General features: G+C 35.8%; 1 protein-coding gene across 2 annotated transcripts in view; it reads left to right on the plus strand.

Moving 5' to 3' along the window:
• Positions 1-7,188: 7,188 nt before the first annotated feature.
• TCEA1 (transcription elongation factor A1) overlaps positions 7,189-21,232 on the plus strand; it is a 31,394-nt gene continuing 17,350 nt past the window's right edge. The window contains exons 1-4 of one of the 2 annotated variants that reach the window (XM_044658014.1): positions 7,189-7,411; positions 15,897-15,959; positions 17,969-18,074; positions 20,827-20,914. In XM_044658014.1, the coding sequence (XP_044513949.1) occupies positions 7,349-7,411; positions 15,897-15,959; positions 17,969-18,074; positions 20,827-20,914 (320 nt within the window). In that variant the 5' untranslated portion in view covers positions 7,189-7,348. The remainder of the gene's footprint in view (positions 7,412-15,896; positions 15,960-17,968; positions 18,075-20,826; positions 20,915-21,232) is intronic. The other variant, XM_044658015.1, reaches the window with a different exon arrangement.

Below are 21,232 nucleotides of genomic sequence, written 5' to 3' on the forward strand. Positions count from 1 at the left end.
GTATTTTCTTTTCACACTCTGTCTTTTAACATTTCTGTTCACATTTTGATGGGTCCCTGGCAAAGAGAGGGAAAATAACATATAACAATCATGAGAAATTTATTATTAAAAATTATTATTATTATTTTTTTTTTTACTGTTTTAGACAATGTATACAGATGGGCCTGGGTATTAGAATGTCTTATCCCTAACTCATAGTCTTGTTTATTGTTTTGCTTGCTCTTTTTCTTTTAAGAACAATAGCAAAAAAATTTTGTTTGCATTCCCTAGGGATTTTAGACCTTTTTTAAGTATTAGGAGTTTTTTGATTCTTGTTTATTCAAATCCATTCATCATATTAACATAGTGGGTTATCCAGAAACACCTTTTATTTTCAGTCTTCGGTATTATTTAATCTTTTTTGAAAGAGACATTTATGACCATTTAGCCAAATCATTAATAATTGATCAGTTAGCACCTAATAACAGAGACCTCTTCCAGAAAATTTATGATACTATAGACTACTTGAGTACTAAGATTAATGGAAAGCTCACTATTTTACTATTTCATTTCATTTTTTAATAGTTGTTTTTTGTTTTTTGAGTTTTTTTTGGTATTGATTTGTAATCTGCCTTCCTGTGCTTTCCACTCATCATTATTATGTCCTCTAGAGCAAACATGGAAGAAGTATCTTTTCCTTTTTTTTAAAGCCCTTTCTGTCTATGTACTAATCATACTGCTAACCCCATGTAGAATTTTGTGTTCAGATAAAAGTCCTCCAAGTTTGTTGTAGAATTGATTTGACTTTAACATAGTTATCATAAATGTTTTCTTGTTAGTTTGGGCCTATCATTATAATGTAAGAAAATTTAGGATCTTATTTTTTGCTTTCTTCATATTAGCTATTTTCCCCAGATTTGTTTCATCAGGAGATTTGATAACCATGCCTTCCTTCTATAGCTTCATCTAAATGATTATTAAAACAGGACCAGATAAAGAGCATTGCTGTAAATCCTCATCTTATCCATAAGGATTTGAGAAGAAACGTCAAATTCTTTACTTGAAATCAACCTATATCATACCTTATTCTTTTTTCTGCTTCTATCTAGAAATACTATTTTAAAAAAAATTGGCTAATCCATAATTATTTTGGTTCCTAGTTAGTTCAACAAACCAAGTTTAATAATTCACTCTAGAATTTTGGAAGTATCTATATTTTTGTAATCTATCTTGTTTATTTGTTTTCCTACTTTGTCAATGATGAGGAAGATGAGGTGGCTTCCTGATGTAGTAGATGGGTCTAGCCTTGGAAACGGGAAATTTTGTGTTTAATTTCTGCCTCTGATGCTTACTGGTTGACTACTATCAGTGCTGTAGGCAACTTAAGAGTTTAAGCTGCATATCTAAATTGGTAGAGGAAATTCTTCATCTGGAGCTCCTTATATCAATGAAATCAGTCCTTAAATTTTGTTGGATCACTAAGAAATTTTTTCCATTTGCTAAATCATGTTGCTTCTCTGCAAAAATATTTTTTATCTTTTAGGTCTTGAAGATTTAGGTTTTGGAAAAGCACAGACTGATTCTGCATGTACAAAGTAAAACAAAGTACAAAATACATTTAATATTTAAATAAAATATAAATAATATGTAATATACATACACATGCACACACTTTTAACATCTTCACCCCTCTTCAGAACTCTTCTTCAAAGTTCCTATGACTTTTTAAGTGAATGCAAAGGAGAGTATAAAATTATTTTTCTGCTTGCATATTTGTTAGAGGTTTCAGAAATTCACAGTCTACCATGTGGAATGATTTTCCTTAAACAGTCTTCTCTCCATGTTTTATCATAAAATATTTTTGAGGAGGAAAGAGGGTTGGAAAGAATTATGTTAGCATTATTGAACTCACAGCCAAGGTTTTGTTTTTTTTTTAATCAACTTTCATGGATTCCTGAAGTTTTTTTGCAGAGAGCGATTTATTGACATCAGTGGCTAGTGAAAAAGATGATGGTGGTATAAACATGGCTGTTAAGTAGAACACTTTGAATTTGGAGCCAGAAGATGTGGGTTTCTGGACAAGTTGTATCATCATTGACTATGTGATCAATCCTTCTAGTTTTAAAATTTTTTCATTCTGGCTGCTGCTTTTAGCTTATATCCTCTACTGATAATCTCAGGAAAGCATGGAAGAAGTGGAGAAAGATGCAGACATGGGACCAAATGCTTAAGGCAAAGAATTAGGAAGTATATTTCTTGAAACCATCAAAGCAGAAAATGTATTAATGAACGTTTTTCTTGTTATATACATGGGTAAGGTCTTGTCATTTGTTAATTGACTCTTCTACAAATTAGCTGTTAGTCTTTGGCCCAGTCTATTTCTCTGTTAACAGAATCACAGAATTTGGATAGACCTTTAAGGCCCTTTACATTTCTAAAATTATGTGAAACAGAATCAAGTTAAAAAAGGTAGGTGACAGCAGTTGAGATTTAATTTGATAAACTTAACATTTCTAAATACTTCCCTGCAGTTAGGGGATACTTATACTTTAGTTCCATTAAATTCTGAGATTTCTGAGGTAACATGATAACACCCAGTGCATGATTTCCAATCTTTTTTACTGTATTTCTGTGTGCAATTAAAGGACCAGATTGATGTTTTGGATATTTCATTAATAATGTGTCTTTTACATATGAGAAGCCTATCCAAACCAGCTTTACATACTATTCAGAGAAACTCAGTGGGCTTTTTTCAAAACTTCTAGAATGTATACCAAGTAATTGTGAGTGGGGGGAAAGAAGCAAGTTAATCACTTCTTCCAAGTAGATCCACCATTTATTGGTATGTTATATTTTAAAAGATATCTCTTTATTCTAAAGGATACTTCTACAAAGCAGTTTTCACCCTCATCTGAACTTAGAACATTAGAATTTGGGCATTGTCAGGGATACAGATTCAATAACAAGTATTAATTTCAAAAGATAAAGCCTCTTGAAAGCCTCAAGAAGTTTACAGTTTAGTGTATGTGTGGAGTGTCAGAAGACAAATAACACAAATACCAACTATAGTCCAAGGTAGGCAAGTATCATAGGAGAAGGTACAGTCTTGCTTGGGTTTGGCAGATGAAGTTAGAAATACATATTTTGTTGTATTGGATCAAGAAAGGTGAGAAGGTAGTATTTGATTTAGGCCTCTGAGGATGTCAGATTTTTTCAGTTGGAGATGTTGGAGGAGGACTTTCAGGCAAGTGGAACAGCATGAAGTAAAGATTTGGAGAACATTGTAGTGACTTGAGAATAATATGAGGACAACCAAGACTAGAAAGATAGGTTGGGGTTATTGTGAAGGTCCATAAGTATTGGAAAAGAGTGTTTAGACTTTAGCCAATTAAGGATTGTTTTAGTAGGGGAATACCAATGCTTTCAATTCAACTAAGAAAAGGGTCTACCTAGTATGTGCAGATCACATGGTTCCTTGCTCTTTGGGGCTTTACAGGCCAAGGGACATGACACAAATAATGCAAAATAATTACAAAGTATATGTGAGGTTTAAAATACCTTGCAATAATTCCTAACATTTTTATATAACTATGTGCTAGGTACTGTTCTAAGCACTTTATAATTATTGACTTGATCTTCACAACACCCTGGGAGATAGGAGCTATTATTCCCATTTTACAGTTGAGGAAACTTGAAGTAGAGGTTAAGCGACTTGCCTAGGGTCACATATGATGTAGCATTTGAGGCCAAAGTTGAATTCAGATTTTCCTGATCTCGGGCTCAGCGCACTTTCCACTGTTCTACTTCAATGCCCTCTACAGTCAGAGTAGATTGGAAGAATCAAGGCTTCAGTAGAGATGCTATTGGATCTATGTTTTTAAAAAAAATTGTAAGATAGGATCTCAAAAGGCAACAGAGGAGTGAGAAAAAATCTGAACCATGGAAAATATGAATAAAAGTACAGGGAGGTTGAAAGAATGGGATTGCGATCAGTAAGGATACTGAATGAGAAGTTTTGATTAAGCTAAAAATTTAGAGCCAAATTGTCAAGGCCTTGAAGGCAAGCTAAAGAATTAAAGCAGCAACAATATTATCATACTTTATATAAAGAAGTTTAAATTGGTTGTAATATGGGAAGATCAGAGACAGGTGAGCCATGATAAGAGACAACTGCTATGATTCAGGTAAGCTGGTAATTAATGCCTCAGCTTGATTGGCAGCAGTGAGAATAGGAAGATAGATTCCCAGATAAAAAAGGTTTAATAATGGATTTGGCACCAGGTTGAATGTGAGTAGAGAGACAGTAAAGAGTAGATGATTTTGAGTTAGCAGAGATTGGATGGAAGGTGGTGCTAAACAGGAAAAATGGTTCGATCATTTTAAGAGCAGAGGAAGCTGGTATACTGCTGTATAATTGATGGCTTCAGAGTTGGTGAGATCTAGGTTCAAGTTCTTGAAATATAATGGCTATGCAATGCTGGACAAGTCACTTTTCTGGGATATCAGGTAATGATTCTTAAAAATTTCAGCACAATTCTGTATTTGTAAAAGGAATTTTCTTACAAAAGATGTGTGCCATACACCATCAAATCATAAGTCTTGGCAATAAAGGTTATTAAGGGTAAAAATATGAAAAGCAACCCTCTGCCCTTGAGCTTACATACTGCCATGACACTGTACACATAGTTAAAAATATATTTTGAAGAAGAGAGCAGGAAGGTAAAGGAAAAGGGCTTTTTTTTTTTTTTTTAAACACCTGAGCTGAATTTGGTCATTTTACACTGGCTAATTGTGAGAAAGAGTCTGGATCTTTATTCTCTTAAGTTCCAATTCTTTTTTTTTTTTCTTGAACCTTTACTTTCTGTCTTAGAATCAACACTATATTTTGGTTCTAAGGCAGAGTAGTGAGGGCTAGGTAATGGGGGTTAAATGACTTGTCTAGGGATCACACAGCTAGAAAATGTCTGAATCTAATTTTGAACTCAGAACTTAACATCTCTAGACCTTAAAAATTTCTCTACTTTTTTAGGGGAAGGGGGTTGGGATTTCAAACCTTTTACAATTGGTTCCAATGTTTCTTTCCCATCTTATACATAACTTCACTTTTCACATAGGCTTGAACAAAAGGTCCAAGGTATATGGTCTAGTCCAGTGATGGGCAAACAACGGCTCATGTGACAGATGCAGGGCCCCCCTGAAATGTTTTATCCGGCTGCTCGACATTATTCCTAATCTGACAAATACAATAAGTAGGATACAATACAATGAAACTTTGAAAGAGTTGCCTTAGAAACCAACTGACAGATGAGCATTTCCTTTCCTTTGGCTCCCTCTTTAAAAAATTTGCCCATCCCTGGTCTAGTCAAACAGACTGCTTCTACTCATGTTGGAAAGGATTCTTCCCTGTGCCTTTGAGTAGTTTATTTTCCTATGTGGCATGCATTCCCTGGTCCTCTTTGCACCCCCCCCCCCCCAGTAATATTTTACTCCTGCCTCCATTGTTTTTTTCTTTATTCAAAGATATTTTATTTTCCCAATTATGTGTAATAAATTTTTGACATGTTTGAGCTGAATTATACATGTTTTATCACACAAAACATACTTTCATATTGGTTGTTGTAAGAGTATGCATATAAAACCAAAATTCCAAAATAAAGCCATAAATTAATGTGAAAAATAGTATTCTTTGATCTGCATCTGACTCCAATTCTTTTTCTGGAGGTGGATAGCTTTCTTTGTCATGCGTCCAGAATTATCCTGGATCATTGCTGAGACTAGCCAAGCCTTTTGCAGTTGATCATTGTACAATACTGTGAACCATACCCTCCCAGTTCTGCTTATTTTGCCCTGCATCATCAGTTCATGTATATCTTTTGCGCTTTTTCTCCAATTATCCTGCTCACTGTTTCTTAGCATAATAGTATTCCATCACCACCATATACCACAATTTGTTCAGCCATTCCCCAATTGATGGACATCCCTTTAATGCCACAATAGATTCCCCTTTCCGCTTTTAAATCTCTTTGGCATTGCTGGGTCAAAGGGTATACACAGTTTTATAGCCCTTTGGGCATGATTCCAAATTGCTTTCCAGAATGGTGGAGTCAATTCACAGCTTGAACATTGTATTAATGTCCTAATTTCCCCACATTCTCTCCAACATTTATAATTTTCCTTTTTGGCCTTTTTAGCCAGTCTGCTAGATGAGATAATATTCCAAGAGTTGTTTTAATTTGCATTTCTCAAAATATGACTATAAATAGCTTTGACTTAATCTGGAAACTGTTCACATCCTTTGACTGCTTCTTTTCAAAAGCTCAGGTCAGGCATCAAGTTCTAAAAAAGGCCTTTCCTGATGTCCCCAGCATGCATGTGCATCCCTTCCCCGCCCCCCTGACCTTGTACTTCTTGTGTGTGTGTATATGGATATAGATATATGCATATCTCAATAGGAAATGGGCAGGGACAGCTTGATAACTTACTGTACTTGTTGAAGGGTAGCTATGGATTCTAAGACTGATGAGAAAGTGCATTACTAACATGGGGACTGTGGAGGGTAGAGCAACTTTCAGGGCTCCTATCCAAAAATGGGAGATGGCATGTCAAGTTTGGAGAACAGACCTACCTGTTTAGCTCGGACGCAGAATGTGTAATATGATAATGGGGAAAGCTCTGGAAAAGTAGGTGAGAGAGCCAGATTTGTGGAGGGTTTTCTCTGTCAGCCATGAGGCAATCTATAGAAAATCGGAGAAGCGGATTTGGAAGGGGATTATAAACTATTCGGACAATTTGGGTTTGATGCGCGGGACTATGAACGAGCACCGAAACCAGCGACGAGGGAGGCGGGATGGTAAGTCCTGGAAGAGGATGGCAGACATAAGCCTCGGTGCAGAGTAGGCTTTCGAACCTCCTTCCTGCCACTTTACTCGTGCACTTTGAGTCTATCAAGACTGGACTTTCTGGGTAGTCTTTAGGGTCGGTTATTCGCCTTGCCATCAGCGGCAAAGATTCCGGGGGGGCCCAGATGGGGCTGAGCGGGAACCACTTCCGCTTCTTGCTGGCGCCCTAGACTCGCTTTCTCTTCGGTTATCGGAGGTCGATTAGTGTTGCCTGCCCAGCGCAGCCAATGGGTTGATTGACACTGTCTGCGCCTGGGAGGAGCAATCGCCGACGCCCGGTCTTTATTTGTTGCTGAAGGGACCTGGGCCTCGGACCTCGGTGTAGCTCTTCTGTCTGTGACGTCTCCGTAGACTCTTGCTCACCTCTCCCTTGCCCGCTTTTTTGACATCGCCCTTTTGCCCGGCTTCTCCCGCGTCCCGGCCCCACGGGGTGGGGTGTGGGGGGTGGGGTTGCAAAGCCTGCCAGAGCCATGGAGGACGAGATCATTCGCATCGCCAAGAAGATGGATAAGATGGTGCAGAAAAAGAACGCGGTGAGCGAGATGAAAGGAAAAAGGCGCGCGGGGCTTGAGCGCCTGATGGGGGTGGCTGTGAGGATACGCGCGGGCGGGGCCGGCGTGAGGGAGAGAGCGCGCGCTCTGGCGCCTGGGCTGGCTAGCGCCGTGGTGGGCTCCTGGGCTAGGTGCCTCTGCCACACAGTGCCCGCCCTGGGCTGGGCCCCGCGCTCCCCTCCCCTTTTCTCAGGCGCGGATGGGGCCGGAGGTGGGGGGCCCGTTGGGCTTCGTCACGCCTGCGGGGCCCTGGGTAGCCGGAGCAGCTCCGGCTCGACGTGGGCTGGGGGCGGGGCCGCGGGAGCCAAAGCCTCGGGTCTCTGGCCCAGCGAGGTGAAGGGTGAGTCTTGGCTGAGGCCGGGGACGGCACGCGGAGGCGCCCACCCCCGAGACCTCTCTCGCGCGTCCCCTTCACATCTCAAGGGACCGCACTGCGTGCGTGGTTCCGGACTTGGTCCAAAGTTTTATTTGAGAAGGGAGAAAGAAGGCGGCGAGAGAGTGGCCCAGGGAAAGACTAGGAACGGAGGAAACGGAGAGACTGCGTGGAAGATGGGTTTGGGGCCAAGAAAGCCAAAACCTTAATTTGGAAATCCCGAAGACCGGGCCGGACTTGTAATAAAAAAATCTGACCTAGGTGACAGCACTTGCCCAGCGGCCACAAAGGGCTTTCTCATCCCTTTGCTAATTAGAGACTCACGTACGCGCTGTCAAGAGTACACGTTGACCCCATTTTTAAAAAAATTTTTGGTGTGCCGTGAACCATTTCGGCAGCCCCTTGTAAAATTGTTTTGATATCCCCTACTGTATGTAAATTAAAAAAAAAGAATATCGCTATCCTATAAAGTATATGAGAAAACGCGATTCTTTTGAAATACAATTGTTTAAAAGAAAAGTTTATGGACCCTAGACTAAGAATTCATGTTACACTTTACAACTAGGGACTTTGTCTCTGCGAATGAGATGTGATGAAGGTAGTATTCAGAGGCCTAGTGAGTGGCATAAAGTAGGCACTTAATAAAATTTTATTGATTTATTTTTAAAATAAAGGCAGGTTACAATCTTGTAGATAAATTGACAAAATCCATTTTTTCTAATAGAGTTAAATATTCTTATTGATCCTTGTCCAAAGGTATATAGGTAAAAACTATATAAACTGCAAGCCATTGTTGTTATTGATAAACAATAGTGAACTTTTCAGCCTGCTATGGGGCTTATGATTAATGATCTTTTTTTTTCTCCCTACCAAACAGCCTAGATGATAACTTTTTTCAAATGTTAACTAATTTTAATACCTCTCCCCTATTCACACCCTCCCTTAATCTCAATCACCACATCTGGAGGGTTATATAAATTATCAACTGCTATGGTAGTTATTGAATATTAAATATAGATGAGGGAAGGAATCTGCTGAGACCTAGTTATTGTCTTTTTGTATATTTAACATTTTCTCCGGATCCCAAATTTATCAACTTCAGAAAACTTTACATACTTGACACCACCAGACTCAATTCACTTTTTATTAAGTTCATTTTTAGCCATATAAGTTTTTCTTCTAATTGTTCTTGTCTCTAAGCGAAATGAATTTTTTGCAAGAGAGAAATACAGGAGTTACTAAGACAAAAATTAATGGGGGGAAAAATGCAATGGGCATTTTAAAAGATGTCATGTTAACACAGGCCATCAAATCCAACTACTTTGTTTTACAAATGAGCAAATTGAGGCACAGAAATGTTTATTGACTTAACCAGGATCACACCATGGCAGAATTTGAACTAATGTCTTTCCAATTCCATTTCCCACCCATGAAGGTGGGAAGGAACTTTCTGATTGCATTTCCTATCCACTAAATAATACTGTTTTTTGGGGGGCTAGGGGCATTACTAGAGGTGTTTAGGCAAAAACTTGATCCATCAGTTAATCAGTTGTTAGATATGTTGTACAGGGGATTCTACTAGATTGTTTCTGAAGTCCTTTCCATCTGACTTACTGATCATCACAGCCAAAGGCAGAAATGTTAAGGTTTTGATGATACACACACTTCCTGTTTTCCCCTCATCTATGGTATTTGAAGGACATTGGGTACTAATTTTTTTTAGGTTAATTGTTTAACACTGTTTAGTAGTTATAATTAAATTTCTATCAGGTTAATTTACATTTCTGTTGTCGTTTTCCTGTATATACTTCCCTCAAGCAATTTAAAATCCCCTCAGGATATAAACATTTTTTATCTTCTGTTTTTTCCCCCTCTTAAATTTTAGTCTTCTATTCTTTACACAGGTGCATGATGTGCATCTTTACACGGTGCCTTTGGCTGTGTAGACTTAGATATATATTGATGGTCAACAAAATTACATCTTTTTGGACAGTATCATTTTATAAAGCAGAGAAATGACAGAGGGTAAAGTTTTTTTTTTTTAACTTTTACCTTCTGTCATAGACTCCATACTACTAAGTATTGGTTCCAAGGCAGAAGAGGAGGGGTAAGGGTTAGGGAATAGGAGTCAAGTGATTTGCCCATGGTCACATAGCTAGGAAGTGTCTGAGACCAGATTTGAATCCTGATCTCCAATCTCTAGCCCTAAACTATCTACTGAGTCACATACCTTGCCCCTGTTACATCTTTTTTCCCCTTAAAGTCGTACTACATAAGAAAATGTCAACAACCATAAGATAGGAAATGAATAAAGCAGCAAAATACCTTTGAGAATATCTAGTCTAAACTAAAGTTCTATGGTTCTGTGAAATAAAAGTGTTTTAGGAATAAATTGAATTGGGGGATATGAACTTAAATACTGACGTATAAAGCTCTTTCTGAGATTAGTAAAAAGTTGACATTAGTTATACTGTTTTCATATTTTTGTTAAACATTTGTAATATTTTTACTTTTGACTTGGGGCAGATTGCTTGAGCAACGACTTATGAAGGCTTTCTATTACATTTCGTTCTTTTCTCTAAATTAGGTCTTGCTATGCTTGATTGCTCAGTGATGGCAGAATTAAGTCATTTTTGTATAGGGTTATCTGTTATGCACTTGAATTTTGTGTTCTTTTAAATCTGAAGCCCTCTTCAATACCTCAGTGAATCTGAGATCTGATAGTAGTATCCTTTCTAATATCCCTGTGCTACTCTAGATGGTATCTTCCCACAAGTCCTCCCTAAAGGGTCTCTTAAAATTCCTTAGTCCATTTGTGGTCTGCAAAACATATTATTCTGCACTAGGAAGAGTTTGTACCAGGCAAAATTTTTGCTCTAAAAAATTATAGAACTTAGGTCTTTCTAATGAGCCGTCTAAACACAAGTTTAGTTAGAGGTATGATAAATTGAGATATTTCCTAATTTTCAGAGTACATAAGTTACAGGTAAGTTATCTGTGAAATGAATATTTTTTTGCCTTTGATTTTGATTGTCAAATTGGAGCTATGTTTCATTGGGAAAAAATTCTCCCAGTTAAGTAAATAGAATACTTTGAAAGACTTACTGGGTGTTATTTAAAGTGCTTTGGGAGCACTTTTGTAACTATGGCTCCTTCCCAATTTTGGGATATCTTTTTTTCTAGACTATAGCAAATTTTCATAGAATCAAAGAATTGAGAAAGGACCTCATTGGTGATCTAGTTCAACCCACACTTGAACAAGAATTCCCTTATACTACAAATGGTAGTTTGACTCTTATTAGCTGGGTAAGTCACATAACCTCCATATTCCTCAACTCTAAAATGAGGGAATTGAGTTCTGACCTTTAAAGTAATTTTAGCTCCCACTCTGATTTGTGACTACTAATGAGCAACACCATCCTAAGGCAGTCCATTCCACTTTTGGGTAGCTATAATTTTGGAGGAGTTTTCCCCTAAATTCGCCTTTTTTATAACTTCTACTGATTGTTTCCTGGACCTCACAAAATCAAGTCCTCAGACTTTTTTTTTTCCCCACTGTATCTAATATATGTTATAGCCTATATTCATTAGTAGGTGTACCTATCTAGCATTGTTTTTATTCATTTCTGATACTTAAATGGCTAAATTTAGGGAAAAAACCCTATTTGTTAATTGTTTGAAGTAAGAAACAGTAAAATTTTAATTATAAAAATAATTACCCATTGGATGCCGGAATAACTCAGATAAAAATCATGAATAATTCTGAAATCTAATTTTATCCAGTCATTTCAGTCTTTGTCAACAAGTATCAAACCTTTGGAATAAAATGGACTGGTTTGGCTTCATCATTTTCTCCATTGTATCCTTTATAAATGCTACAGTCAACAGCTTCAATGAAGAGAAAGTACAGTAGGACCTCATTTACTTGAAATCAACACCCGTGAATTCAGGTATATGAAATTGGCAATTGGAAAAAAATAAAGACAAAAGTAAGATATTTTTATTTAAAAAAATTTTAATTATACATTAAGTCTTTGCCATTTTCCTCAAGCTGTGTAAAGTCTTATAGCAGTTCACCCAATCATAATTGTTCTCATTGAGAAGTATTAGTGGGTCTCTGCATTGTTTTGAATCAATCATTAGCTCCCCCATCAGTCTTTACCTGGAGTTCTTGCTTGTAACAAGCCTTGTTGATGTCAGAGCAGTGCTTCTCTTTGTTTCATTAATGCTGTTTAGTTATTAATAATGGTTCCAAAGTACAAGAGTAGTGGTGCTGGTAGCTTTGATAGGCCAAAGGAAAGGTGTAAAGTGCTTAGGTATGTTTGTATAAGAAATACTTATTAAATAATGAGATTTGCTATTATGCTCCATTTTCAGTTTATTTGACATTGAACATTGGTCCTATAATATGAGGACCTACTGTAAACAGTATGACTTATCATAAAGTTGTTAATTTGCCCTTGAATGAGTCTCTTGAACACTTGAATTTGTGATTAAGATAGGGAAAAAATTGTGAATCAGTGTTCTAATACTAAAAACTGTAAACACTTTGTGTTTTAACAGGTGCTTTTAACTTTTGCTTTGAACCTAGTATACTATTGTGGAGAGCAAGGTAGTTAGGAAGGGAAAAAATTGTGAATCAGTGTTCTAATACTAAAAACTGTAAACACTTTGTGTTTTAACAGGTGCTTTTAACTTTTGCTTTGAACCTAGTATACTATTGTGGAGAGCAAGGTAGTTAGGAAGATCTGGATTCAAGTGCTGCTTCTAATTTATAATAGCTGTGTAATCCTGTCTAAATTAACCAATACCATGAGCAAGTATCTAAAACTTAACAATGGGAAAGTTCCTAGACAGATGAAATCACAGACTAGACCAAAAATTTTTTTAATGAGCATGTTGAAGAGAAGCACTGGAGTGCATAGAGAGCTAGTTGGGAGGATCTGAGTTTTAAACTCTTGACACTCCTAAGGCAAGTCGCATAGTCTCTCCAGTGCTCTAGGACAGTTGTGTCAGATTCAAATAGAAACAGGGCCACTAAACAGTGCTGTTTATTGACTTAGAAAGCCATACATTAACATTATTTATGCCCTGTGTATTTTTATTTTATTAAATATTTCCCAGTTGCATTTTAAGCTGTATATGGCTGCACTCAAAGATGCCTCTGATTTAGGCAACTTTAAAACTGACATAAATAATGTGTGCTAGACATGATGTTGAGATGTTTTTCTCATTCAGATCCCATTCCTATCCTTAATGTTGATTTAAACATAAATTAAAATAAAGTAGTAAAAAAACAGATGGAATCTTTACTATTCTTTTCATTGTACTTAAGGTTTAGGGTTGACAGACTTTTCCTAGACCAAGTTAAAAAAGCTTTGCAGATACATAAAATTCTTAGCGAACTTTTTTTCCTGGAAGGCAGGTGATGTTCTTTGTTCTTTATCTTTATATAAAGACTCTTAAAATGGAAAAAGTCATTTGTCACCATAATTCAGGAGCCAATTCCATTTCATCTAATGATGTTGGTTATATTTTGTCAATAAATGGAATCTTTTAACTTAATTAAATATATGGAGACTTTGAGAAGTAGATTTAATTTGTATTGAAATCAATGGAAGGATAGATTATGTAAGTTTTATGTGGAGAGGATTTGTTTAGATTGAGTGTAGAAAGAAGAAAAGGATGAGTAAGGAGAGAACTTAATTATAGTTTTGAAATCCGTCCAGGTAGTTTATATGGGTAATGATGAGCAGGTTTCTTAGGTTTTCTTTTGAGAGTCTCAAGGCTGAAGAGTATTAAATTAAAGGAGGAGTTGATGTTAGAATTTCCTGGGTTGAGTCATAAGTAGTATGTTTATAAAGTAGACTGTGATAATTAACTAAATATAGAGTATTCAAAAGCTTATGGCTGCTGTATTAGGAAAGTTTTTCCATTTACCTTCAGTGTAATTGGATAAAAAAAAATGGCCCTACTCTTCCCAGTTAAAGTTAGGACAATCATTCTATGTAAAAAATTGAGCAATTGGATTATTTGAAACCAGGTGATTAGAAATCAGTGTCTAGTCTAAGAATAGTTGATTTTTTTTTAAAGCTTTGTTACAAATTAAATTTTCTAGTAGGTAAAATAATGTTTTGTCCTATTGATTATTTCAGGAGCCTGATAACCTAAAAATTGTGACCATGATTTTTGTGTCTTTGTTGGAGATTTCTTTATGACTCCTAAACATTTTGCAATATGCTAATCTATCTACCTATCTTTATTTATTTATTTATTTGCTTGCTTGCTTGCTTGCTTATTTATTTATTTATTGTGAATCTCCTGATTGGTTAACAATGCACTTTTTTTTTAAACCCTTAACTTCTGTGTATTGGCTCCTTGGTGGAAGAGTGGTAAGGGTGGGCAGTGGGGTCAGGTGATTTGCCCAGGGTCACACATATGCTAATCTTTATTCCTGTATTATCTATTTAAACTAATCCATGCAAGAATTCATCTTAATACATATTAAATTGTTAGAATCCATCAAATATTAATGAATCTACTAGACTCCTTATGTCTAACTTTCAATTAGTACTGTGAACTAATTTTGGCTTTGAGTTTAAACTAAATTCTTTCTTCCTCTTGCATCATTATCCATAGTAGATGTTGTAATCTAATAGAGTTGATGTTAAATCCAGCTTGTTTGATATTAGCCTTGCATTGTCAGTTACATGCAAAATATGGTTTTAATCTAGATAAACATGACAGTTAAGCATATATTGTAAGGAATTTCATTTTTAATTTCAGTTCAAAAAAAGGAAAAGATTTGAATCTTGAATTTATGATAACAACATTTCCAGCTAATTCAAGAATGTATGCAAATTATAGTACTTTCTTTTTAAAAAAGATTTTCTGATAATTGCCAAAAATGGGAGAGGGGTCCTTTATTAGATTTTCCTGAAATTTCTAGGAGGTAGAAGTTTTTTCTTTTTTTCTTTGACCTCAGTTTTCCTGGTAAAGCACATAACATAAGTTAATTGTAGACCATAAGTGGCTATTTTATCATTTAGTGAATCTATAGAAATAATATAGCCAAAAAAATCACAATGAAAATGTATTGATGAATTGTAATCTGTATTGGTTGAGAAATTAGCCACACTGACGAGAATGTATATAATATGTTTAGTGTGAGATTTAAGTTATAGCTCTTATATAAAAGAATATCAGTCACTAGTTGATGAAACTGTTTCTTAATGTAAGTAAAGAGAGAGGTACATATTGAGCTTTTTTTACAGTAAAATCTTGCATCTTACAGAATGGCCCAGAACTAAGGATATTCCATTAAAATATTTTTTTGGGAATGATAAGGGAATCATAGTAGTAGTAGTAAGTATACATACACATTGGATTGCCTTACCCCTTTGGAATATTCCTTACAGGAAATTTGGTACTTTGACTGTCTAGCATAAAAAGAACTGGCTGGTTCTTCATAGTGATCGGATGGGATTTGGGCTCATATTATAATGTAGTACATGTAATACAGGGAGCAGTGTGGAATAGTGGATAGAATGCCAGGCTTGGAGTCAGGAAGACCTGAGTTCAAAACCAACTTTAGACACTAGCTGTGTGACCCTGTGCAAATCACTTAACCTCTACTTCAGTTTCAACTGTAAAAGGGGGTTTAATGGCATCTATTCTCCAGAGTGGTTGTGAGATTCAAATAAAATAACATTTGTAAAGTGCTTAGCACAGTGCCTGGCACATAATAGACCCTACAGAAATGCTTCTTTCTTTCTTTCTCTATGAGGTGGTTTGGCTTTTTACTTGCTTCAGTACTTATCCCTTCCTTATTGTCTCCTCTCCAAATCTTAGGTACTCAACCTTGACATTTTTTCTTGGTTCATCTTGCCATCTTTCCCCTGCTCTTCTCCCCCAGTACCCCTCAATCATAAGCAGTGTTTAGTGGACTATCTTTATTGACCATTGTGCCTAGATGAGCAAATGGAATAAGAGGGTTATGGTTAGGAAAACATGCTAAAAGTTCATTTCTATTGTCTTTAAAATATCAAAATGTGATTAAAAATTAAATACTCTTGATTAAATTTTGTTTTATAGGCTGGGGCACTGGATTTACTAAAGGAACTTAAGAATATTCCCATGACCCTGGAATTATTGCAGGTATGTTCTTTTGTCATTATTGGGAATAGTGAACCTTTATAAAATATTAAAGCAGAGGGGAAACTAGGTAGTTAGTGGGTTGAGAACCAAGCCTAGAGATACTAGATTTTGCATTCATATCTAGTCACAGACATCTCCTAGCTGTGTGACTCTAGGCAGGTCACTTAACCCCCATTGCCAAGCTCCATGTTGGCAAATCTATGGCACACATGCTGGAGGGAGCTGTTCCCTTCCCTATCTCCATGTGTGCCTGAGGGTATTTTTCTCATCACCCACCCCTCTGCCCAGCAGTGAATGGGAGTGCTTTCTCCCTACCTCCTTACCATGTCTGGCATAAGGGAGCAACTCACAGGCATTGCAAGGGTTGGAGTTTGGGCACTTGGTCTCTAAAGGGTTCCCTCACTGATCTAGCCCTTACTACTCTTCTACTTTGGAACCAATACAGTAATGGTTGCCAGGCTAGGATGATGACTGAGGTCTCTGAGCTGGAAGAACTGCCTTTACAAAGGCTCTTGGGTGCAGGATCCTAGGCTATCTCTACAAGGAACATAGGGAAGATAGTGGTCAAGGTGGTAGTGGTTTGACTTGCAAAATTTATATTATTGTAGTTATATTACAGGCAAGCTAGTCTGGCTGAATCAGTAAGGTGCCCTGATGAAGACATTAGTGGCAGGATATACTAGGCAAGTCAAACCATAACCCCAGAGCCTTTGAAATGGCAGTACTCAGTGACCTCAGCCATCATCCTATCCTGATAGCTGCTCCTGTACTTTTGACTTACCTTTAGAATCCTTTGTTTCCTTTAAACTGCTCAGGCATTACCTTTTACATGAATCCTTTCTTGATATCTCTACCCCAAATTTACTTTGTATGTATTTTGTATATTCTTGTTTATGTATGTGGTTTCCCCCCTGATATAATGTAAATAAATTCTTTGAGTCAGAACCTTTTTTTTTGTATTGTTAGTGCCTAGCACAGAATAATAGTTTATAATTTTTGAGAATTTTGCTCATGTCCCTTGAACATTTATTTAACCATTGAGGAATGACTTTTAATCTGTATAGTGGTACATAAATTTACCTGGAGTCAGGAAGCTCAGTTCAAATCCAGCATCAGATGCTTACTAGCTGTGTGACCCTGGGCAAGTTGCTTAACTTTTTCTCTCTTTAAATTTCATCTGTAAAATGGAGATTATGATGGCACCTACCCTCACAGGATTGTTGCGAGATTCAGTGAGTTAACATGTAAAGCACTTTGCAAAACATAAAGCACTATGTAATGCTACTATGATTATAATTATATATATAATGTTATATATAATATGCATCTTACCCACACACACAGTATTCCCAGAGATTTTTTTTCTGAATCTTTTGCTCTCCGCTATGCTAGTTATATTAATTTTGTTAGCACAAAAGCTTTTCTGTATCGTTTCCATCAAAAATGTTCTTCATTTTATCACTTGTGATAGCATCTATTTATTTTTTGTTAACGTCTCTACTCTTGGTCAAATCCTATCTATAAATTTATCTTATTCAATAAAAGGTACTCAATTTTGTTCTTATACTCTTTTTTGGTATAACCTTAATATTCAGTTTATTAACCATTTTAAGCTTAATGTAGCATGTGATATTGGTCTAAACATGATTCTGGTTAAATCTGATTTCTATTTTCTCAACATTTAGGAGTTTTCTCCCAAATAACTTGGGTTCTTATGTTCATAAAGCAATTGATTATTGAGTTTGATTGCCCAAGCTTATGAACTTTATAATTAAAAATTATTTGCATTTATAGTGATATAGTTAATGAACCAACATTTTATATGATAAAATATTAGACTTGTAATTAAATCATGTGTATATATGTGTGCATAATTTCCTCTTAAGATGATCAATAGAATTTTTTAAAATAACGTTTTATATCATGAAATTAAAAATTATAGGCAGAGCTAAGAATAATATTTGAGTGAAATGTGAAACTTTAAATTCATTTTTGTGGTTGCCTTGTAGTCCACAAGAATTGGAATGTCAGTAAATGCAATACGCAAGCAGAGCACAGATGAAGAGGTTACATCCTTAGCAAAGTCCCTCATCAAATCCTGGAAAAAGTTGCTAGGTATTATAATAATCTATATTCCTTTTTTTGTTGATATTAATTATGTCCTTTTCTTCTTCCCTAAACTTAGATAATATTGTTATTTTACACATTTAATAATGGTGTTCTTGGCTTCTGGAATTTTTCAGTTAAAAATTAACACTTTTTGTTTTTTCCTTTGTATATAGCCAAAAAAACCCTTGGTCTGAAGAAAGTTAGTTCTTAAAAATACCTACTTTAAGTTGTTGGAAGAATAGCAGAAGTAATATAAATTAACTTTAGAGGCATTCTTAAAACAGGCTTGAGATTGTTTATGTTAAGATAGTGATTTAAAAAATATTGTTAGTTTTTCCAAATAAATGCTTGAATTTATTAATTTTATATTTGTAGCTGAAAATTAGTTGACATTTTGATACATAACTGTAGTGTATATACATTTCTTTTTTTAAACATTTATTAATATTTATTTTTTAGAAAAGTTAACATGGTTACATGATTCATGCTCTTACTTTCCCCTTCACCTCCAGACCTCCCTCCCCCCCCATGGCCAATGCGCGTTTCCACTGGTTTTAGCATGTGTCATTGATCAAGACCTATTTCCAAATTGTTGATAGTTGCATTGGTGTAGTAGTTTTGAGTCTACATCCCCAATCATGTCTGCCTCAACCCATGTATTCAAGCAGTTACTTTTCTTCTGTGTTTCCACTCCTGCAGTTCTTCCTCTGAATGTCGGTAGCATTCTTTACCATAAATCCCTCAGAATTGTCCTGGGTCATTGCATTGCTGCTAGTACAGAAGTCCATTACATTCTATTTTACCACAGTGTATCGGTCTCTGTGTACAATGTTCTCCTGGCTCTGCTCCTTTTGCTCTGCATCAATTCCTGGAGGTCTTTCCAGTTCACATGGAATTCCTCCAGTTTATTATTCCTTTGAGCGCAATAGTATTCCAACACCAACATATAGCACAGTTTGTTCAGCCATTCCCCAATTGAAGGACATACCCTCATTTTCCAGTTTTTTGCCACCACAAAAAGTGTGGCTATAGATATTTTTGTACAGGTCGGTTTATCTATGATCTCTTTGGGGTATGTATATGCATTTCTAAAAGAGGTTTATAATCCCTTGGGAAACAGCACAGAGAAAATACTTGATTCTGTACATGTGCTGTATTATATTCAGAAAGATGGAAAATTAATGTAAACATATGCTAGAGCACTTAGTTTCTCAAGTAAATGGCACTAAAAGATTGCCTGTCTCTCTCTCTCTCTCTCTCTCTCTCTCTCTCTCTCTCTCTCTCTCTTATGTACCTGTAAAGTAACATAGCCTTCCTGGTGGGTTTAGAAAATGGTTGACTATTAGCTTAGTTCCAAAAAAATTTGAATTACTCCTCCCCACCTCATTCTATCTTGAGCTGAACTACATTATCATTTGTTTCCTGGACTCTTCAAAAGTCAGTTTTTCCAAAGCAAAACTCATCAATTTTCTGTAAAACCACCTCTCCTATACTTCTTGGATTTTTTTTTTTTTTTTTTTTTTTAGAACACTACAGTTATTCTAGTCATTCAGGTCAATGACCTCAGAATCATCCTTGACTTTCTCCCTTCAGAACTCTTTGTAGAGTATAGAGTGTTGGCCTTGGGATCAGAAACCTACCTTAGGATTGTTCATTTTGAAATCATATGTGTAAAGCACTTTGAAAACTATAAAGTGATTAGTTGTTGTTACGATGGTGATGATTAGTTATTCAGTTTGTCTTTCCAGATTTACCTTTATATTGTTTCTTCCACCGCAACTGCTACTCTACTAAGGACTCCATTCTTTTTCACCTGAGTTATTAAAATAGCCTCCTATTTCAAGACTGCTTTGGAGGAAAGCATTAGTTCTGTCTATTCTCTAATACATTCTCTATCCAACTGCCAAAACAGTCTTCCTAAAGCATATGACCATATCATTCTCCTTAAGAATCTTAGATGGCTTTTTGTTGTTTATGGGACAAAATAGAAAGTCATGACTTAACTTCCCATATTGATTTTTCATTATTCTTCTTTTTACATACTATTCTAGTCAAATCTATTCAAATAGAATATTTGAATACAACTTGTGGTGTTTTTTTAACTTAATATTCTCTCTTACCTTTCTTCCTTTTTATATTCCCCATCACTAGAACACTTCTATTCCTTACCTTTACCTCTTAAGTCTTTAGAATTCTTTATTCAGGGCTCAACTCAGGTGCCATCTCCTACAAAAAGGCTTTCTGATTTTCCTTAGTCATTAATGTTCTTTTCCTCAAATATACTTATCTGTATAAATGTTATGTCCCTGGTAGAATGTAAATTCTTTAAGGGTAGAGGACTAAATAATTTTGTATTCTAGTGCCTAGTACAAAGTAGGTGCCTAATAAATGCTTGTAGAGTGGATGGATTTATTTCAAGACCACTATTGCATTTTATTTAAGTTCATTCTCAATTATAGTATTCTGTAACCACATTCTAATATTTATGCAAAAATATAAATATTCATTCTAATTCGAGGTATCAGTTTTTAGTAAGAGAACAAAGGAAAAATATTTTTGGCAGTGGAGAAATGACAGAGTTCTCATTGTTGTGCTAATAGAATTACTTGATCAAAGGTGGGATACTCATTTAACTTGCCATTATGCTTTAATGTTTTAAGATTTTAACTTTTCCACTTTAGCAAATAGTATTAATAAAAGATTATATTTCAGTCATTATAATAAATGACTAAGGTTTATTGATTGTGTATATTTTCAGATGGACCATCTACTGATAAAGATTCTGATGAAAAGAAAAAAGAACCTTCTATCTCCTCCCAAAACAGCCCTGAAGCAAAAGAAGAAAGGTATTTGATCTTAAATGTGCTTATCTGATTGTGCAGAAAAAATACCTCCTTATAAATATTATCATTGGATTATCATTACCTAAGCAGTACATAATTTTGAGAGGATTTTCCTTTCCAAAGCCATATCAGCCTTTTCTGTTGAGTCTCTTGTAGACCTGTGGTTGTTGCCCATCACAGAATATTTATAGCAATACCTTTTGTTTTATTTATTTATTTGCTATTAGAAAAGGTGCTGCTATGAATATTTTGGTATTATGGGACATTTCTGTTTGTCACTAAACTTGAAGGGGGTTAGTAGAGGGATTGTTAGGTCAAAGG

The sequence above is a fragment of the Gracilinanus agilis genome, chromosome 1, assembly GCF_016433145.1.
Source record: "Gracilinanus agilis isolate LMUSP501 chromosome 1, AgileGrace, whole genome shotgun sequence".
Lineage (NCBI taxonomy): Eukaryota > Metazoa > Chordata > Mammalia > Didelphimorphia > Didelphidae > Gracilinanus > Gracilinanus agilis.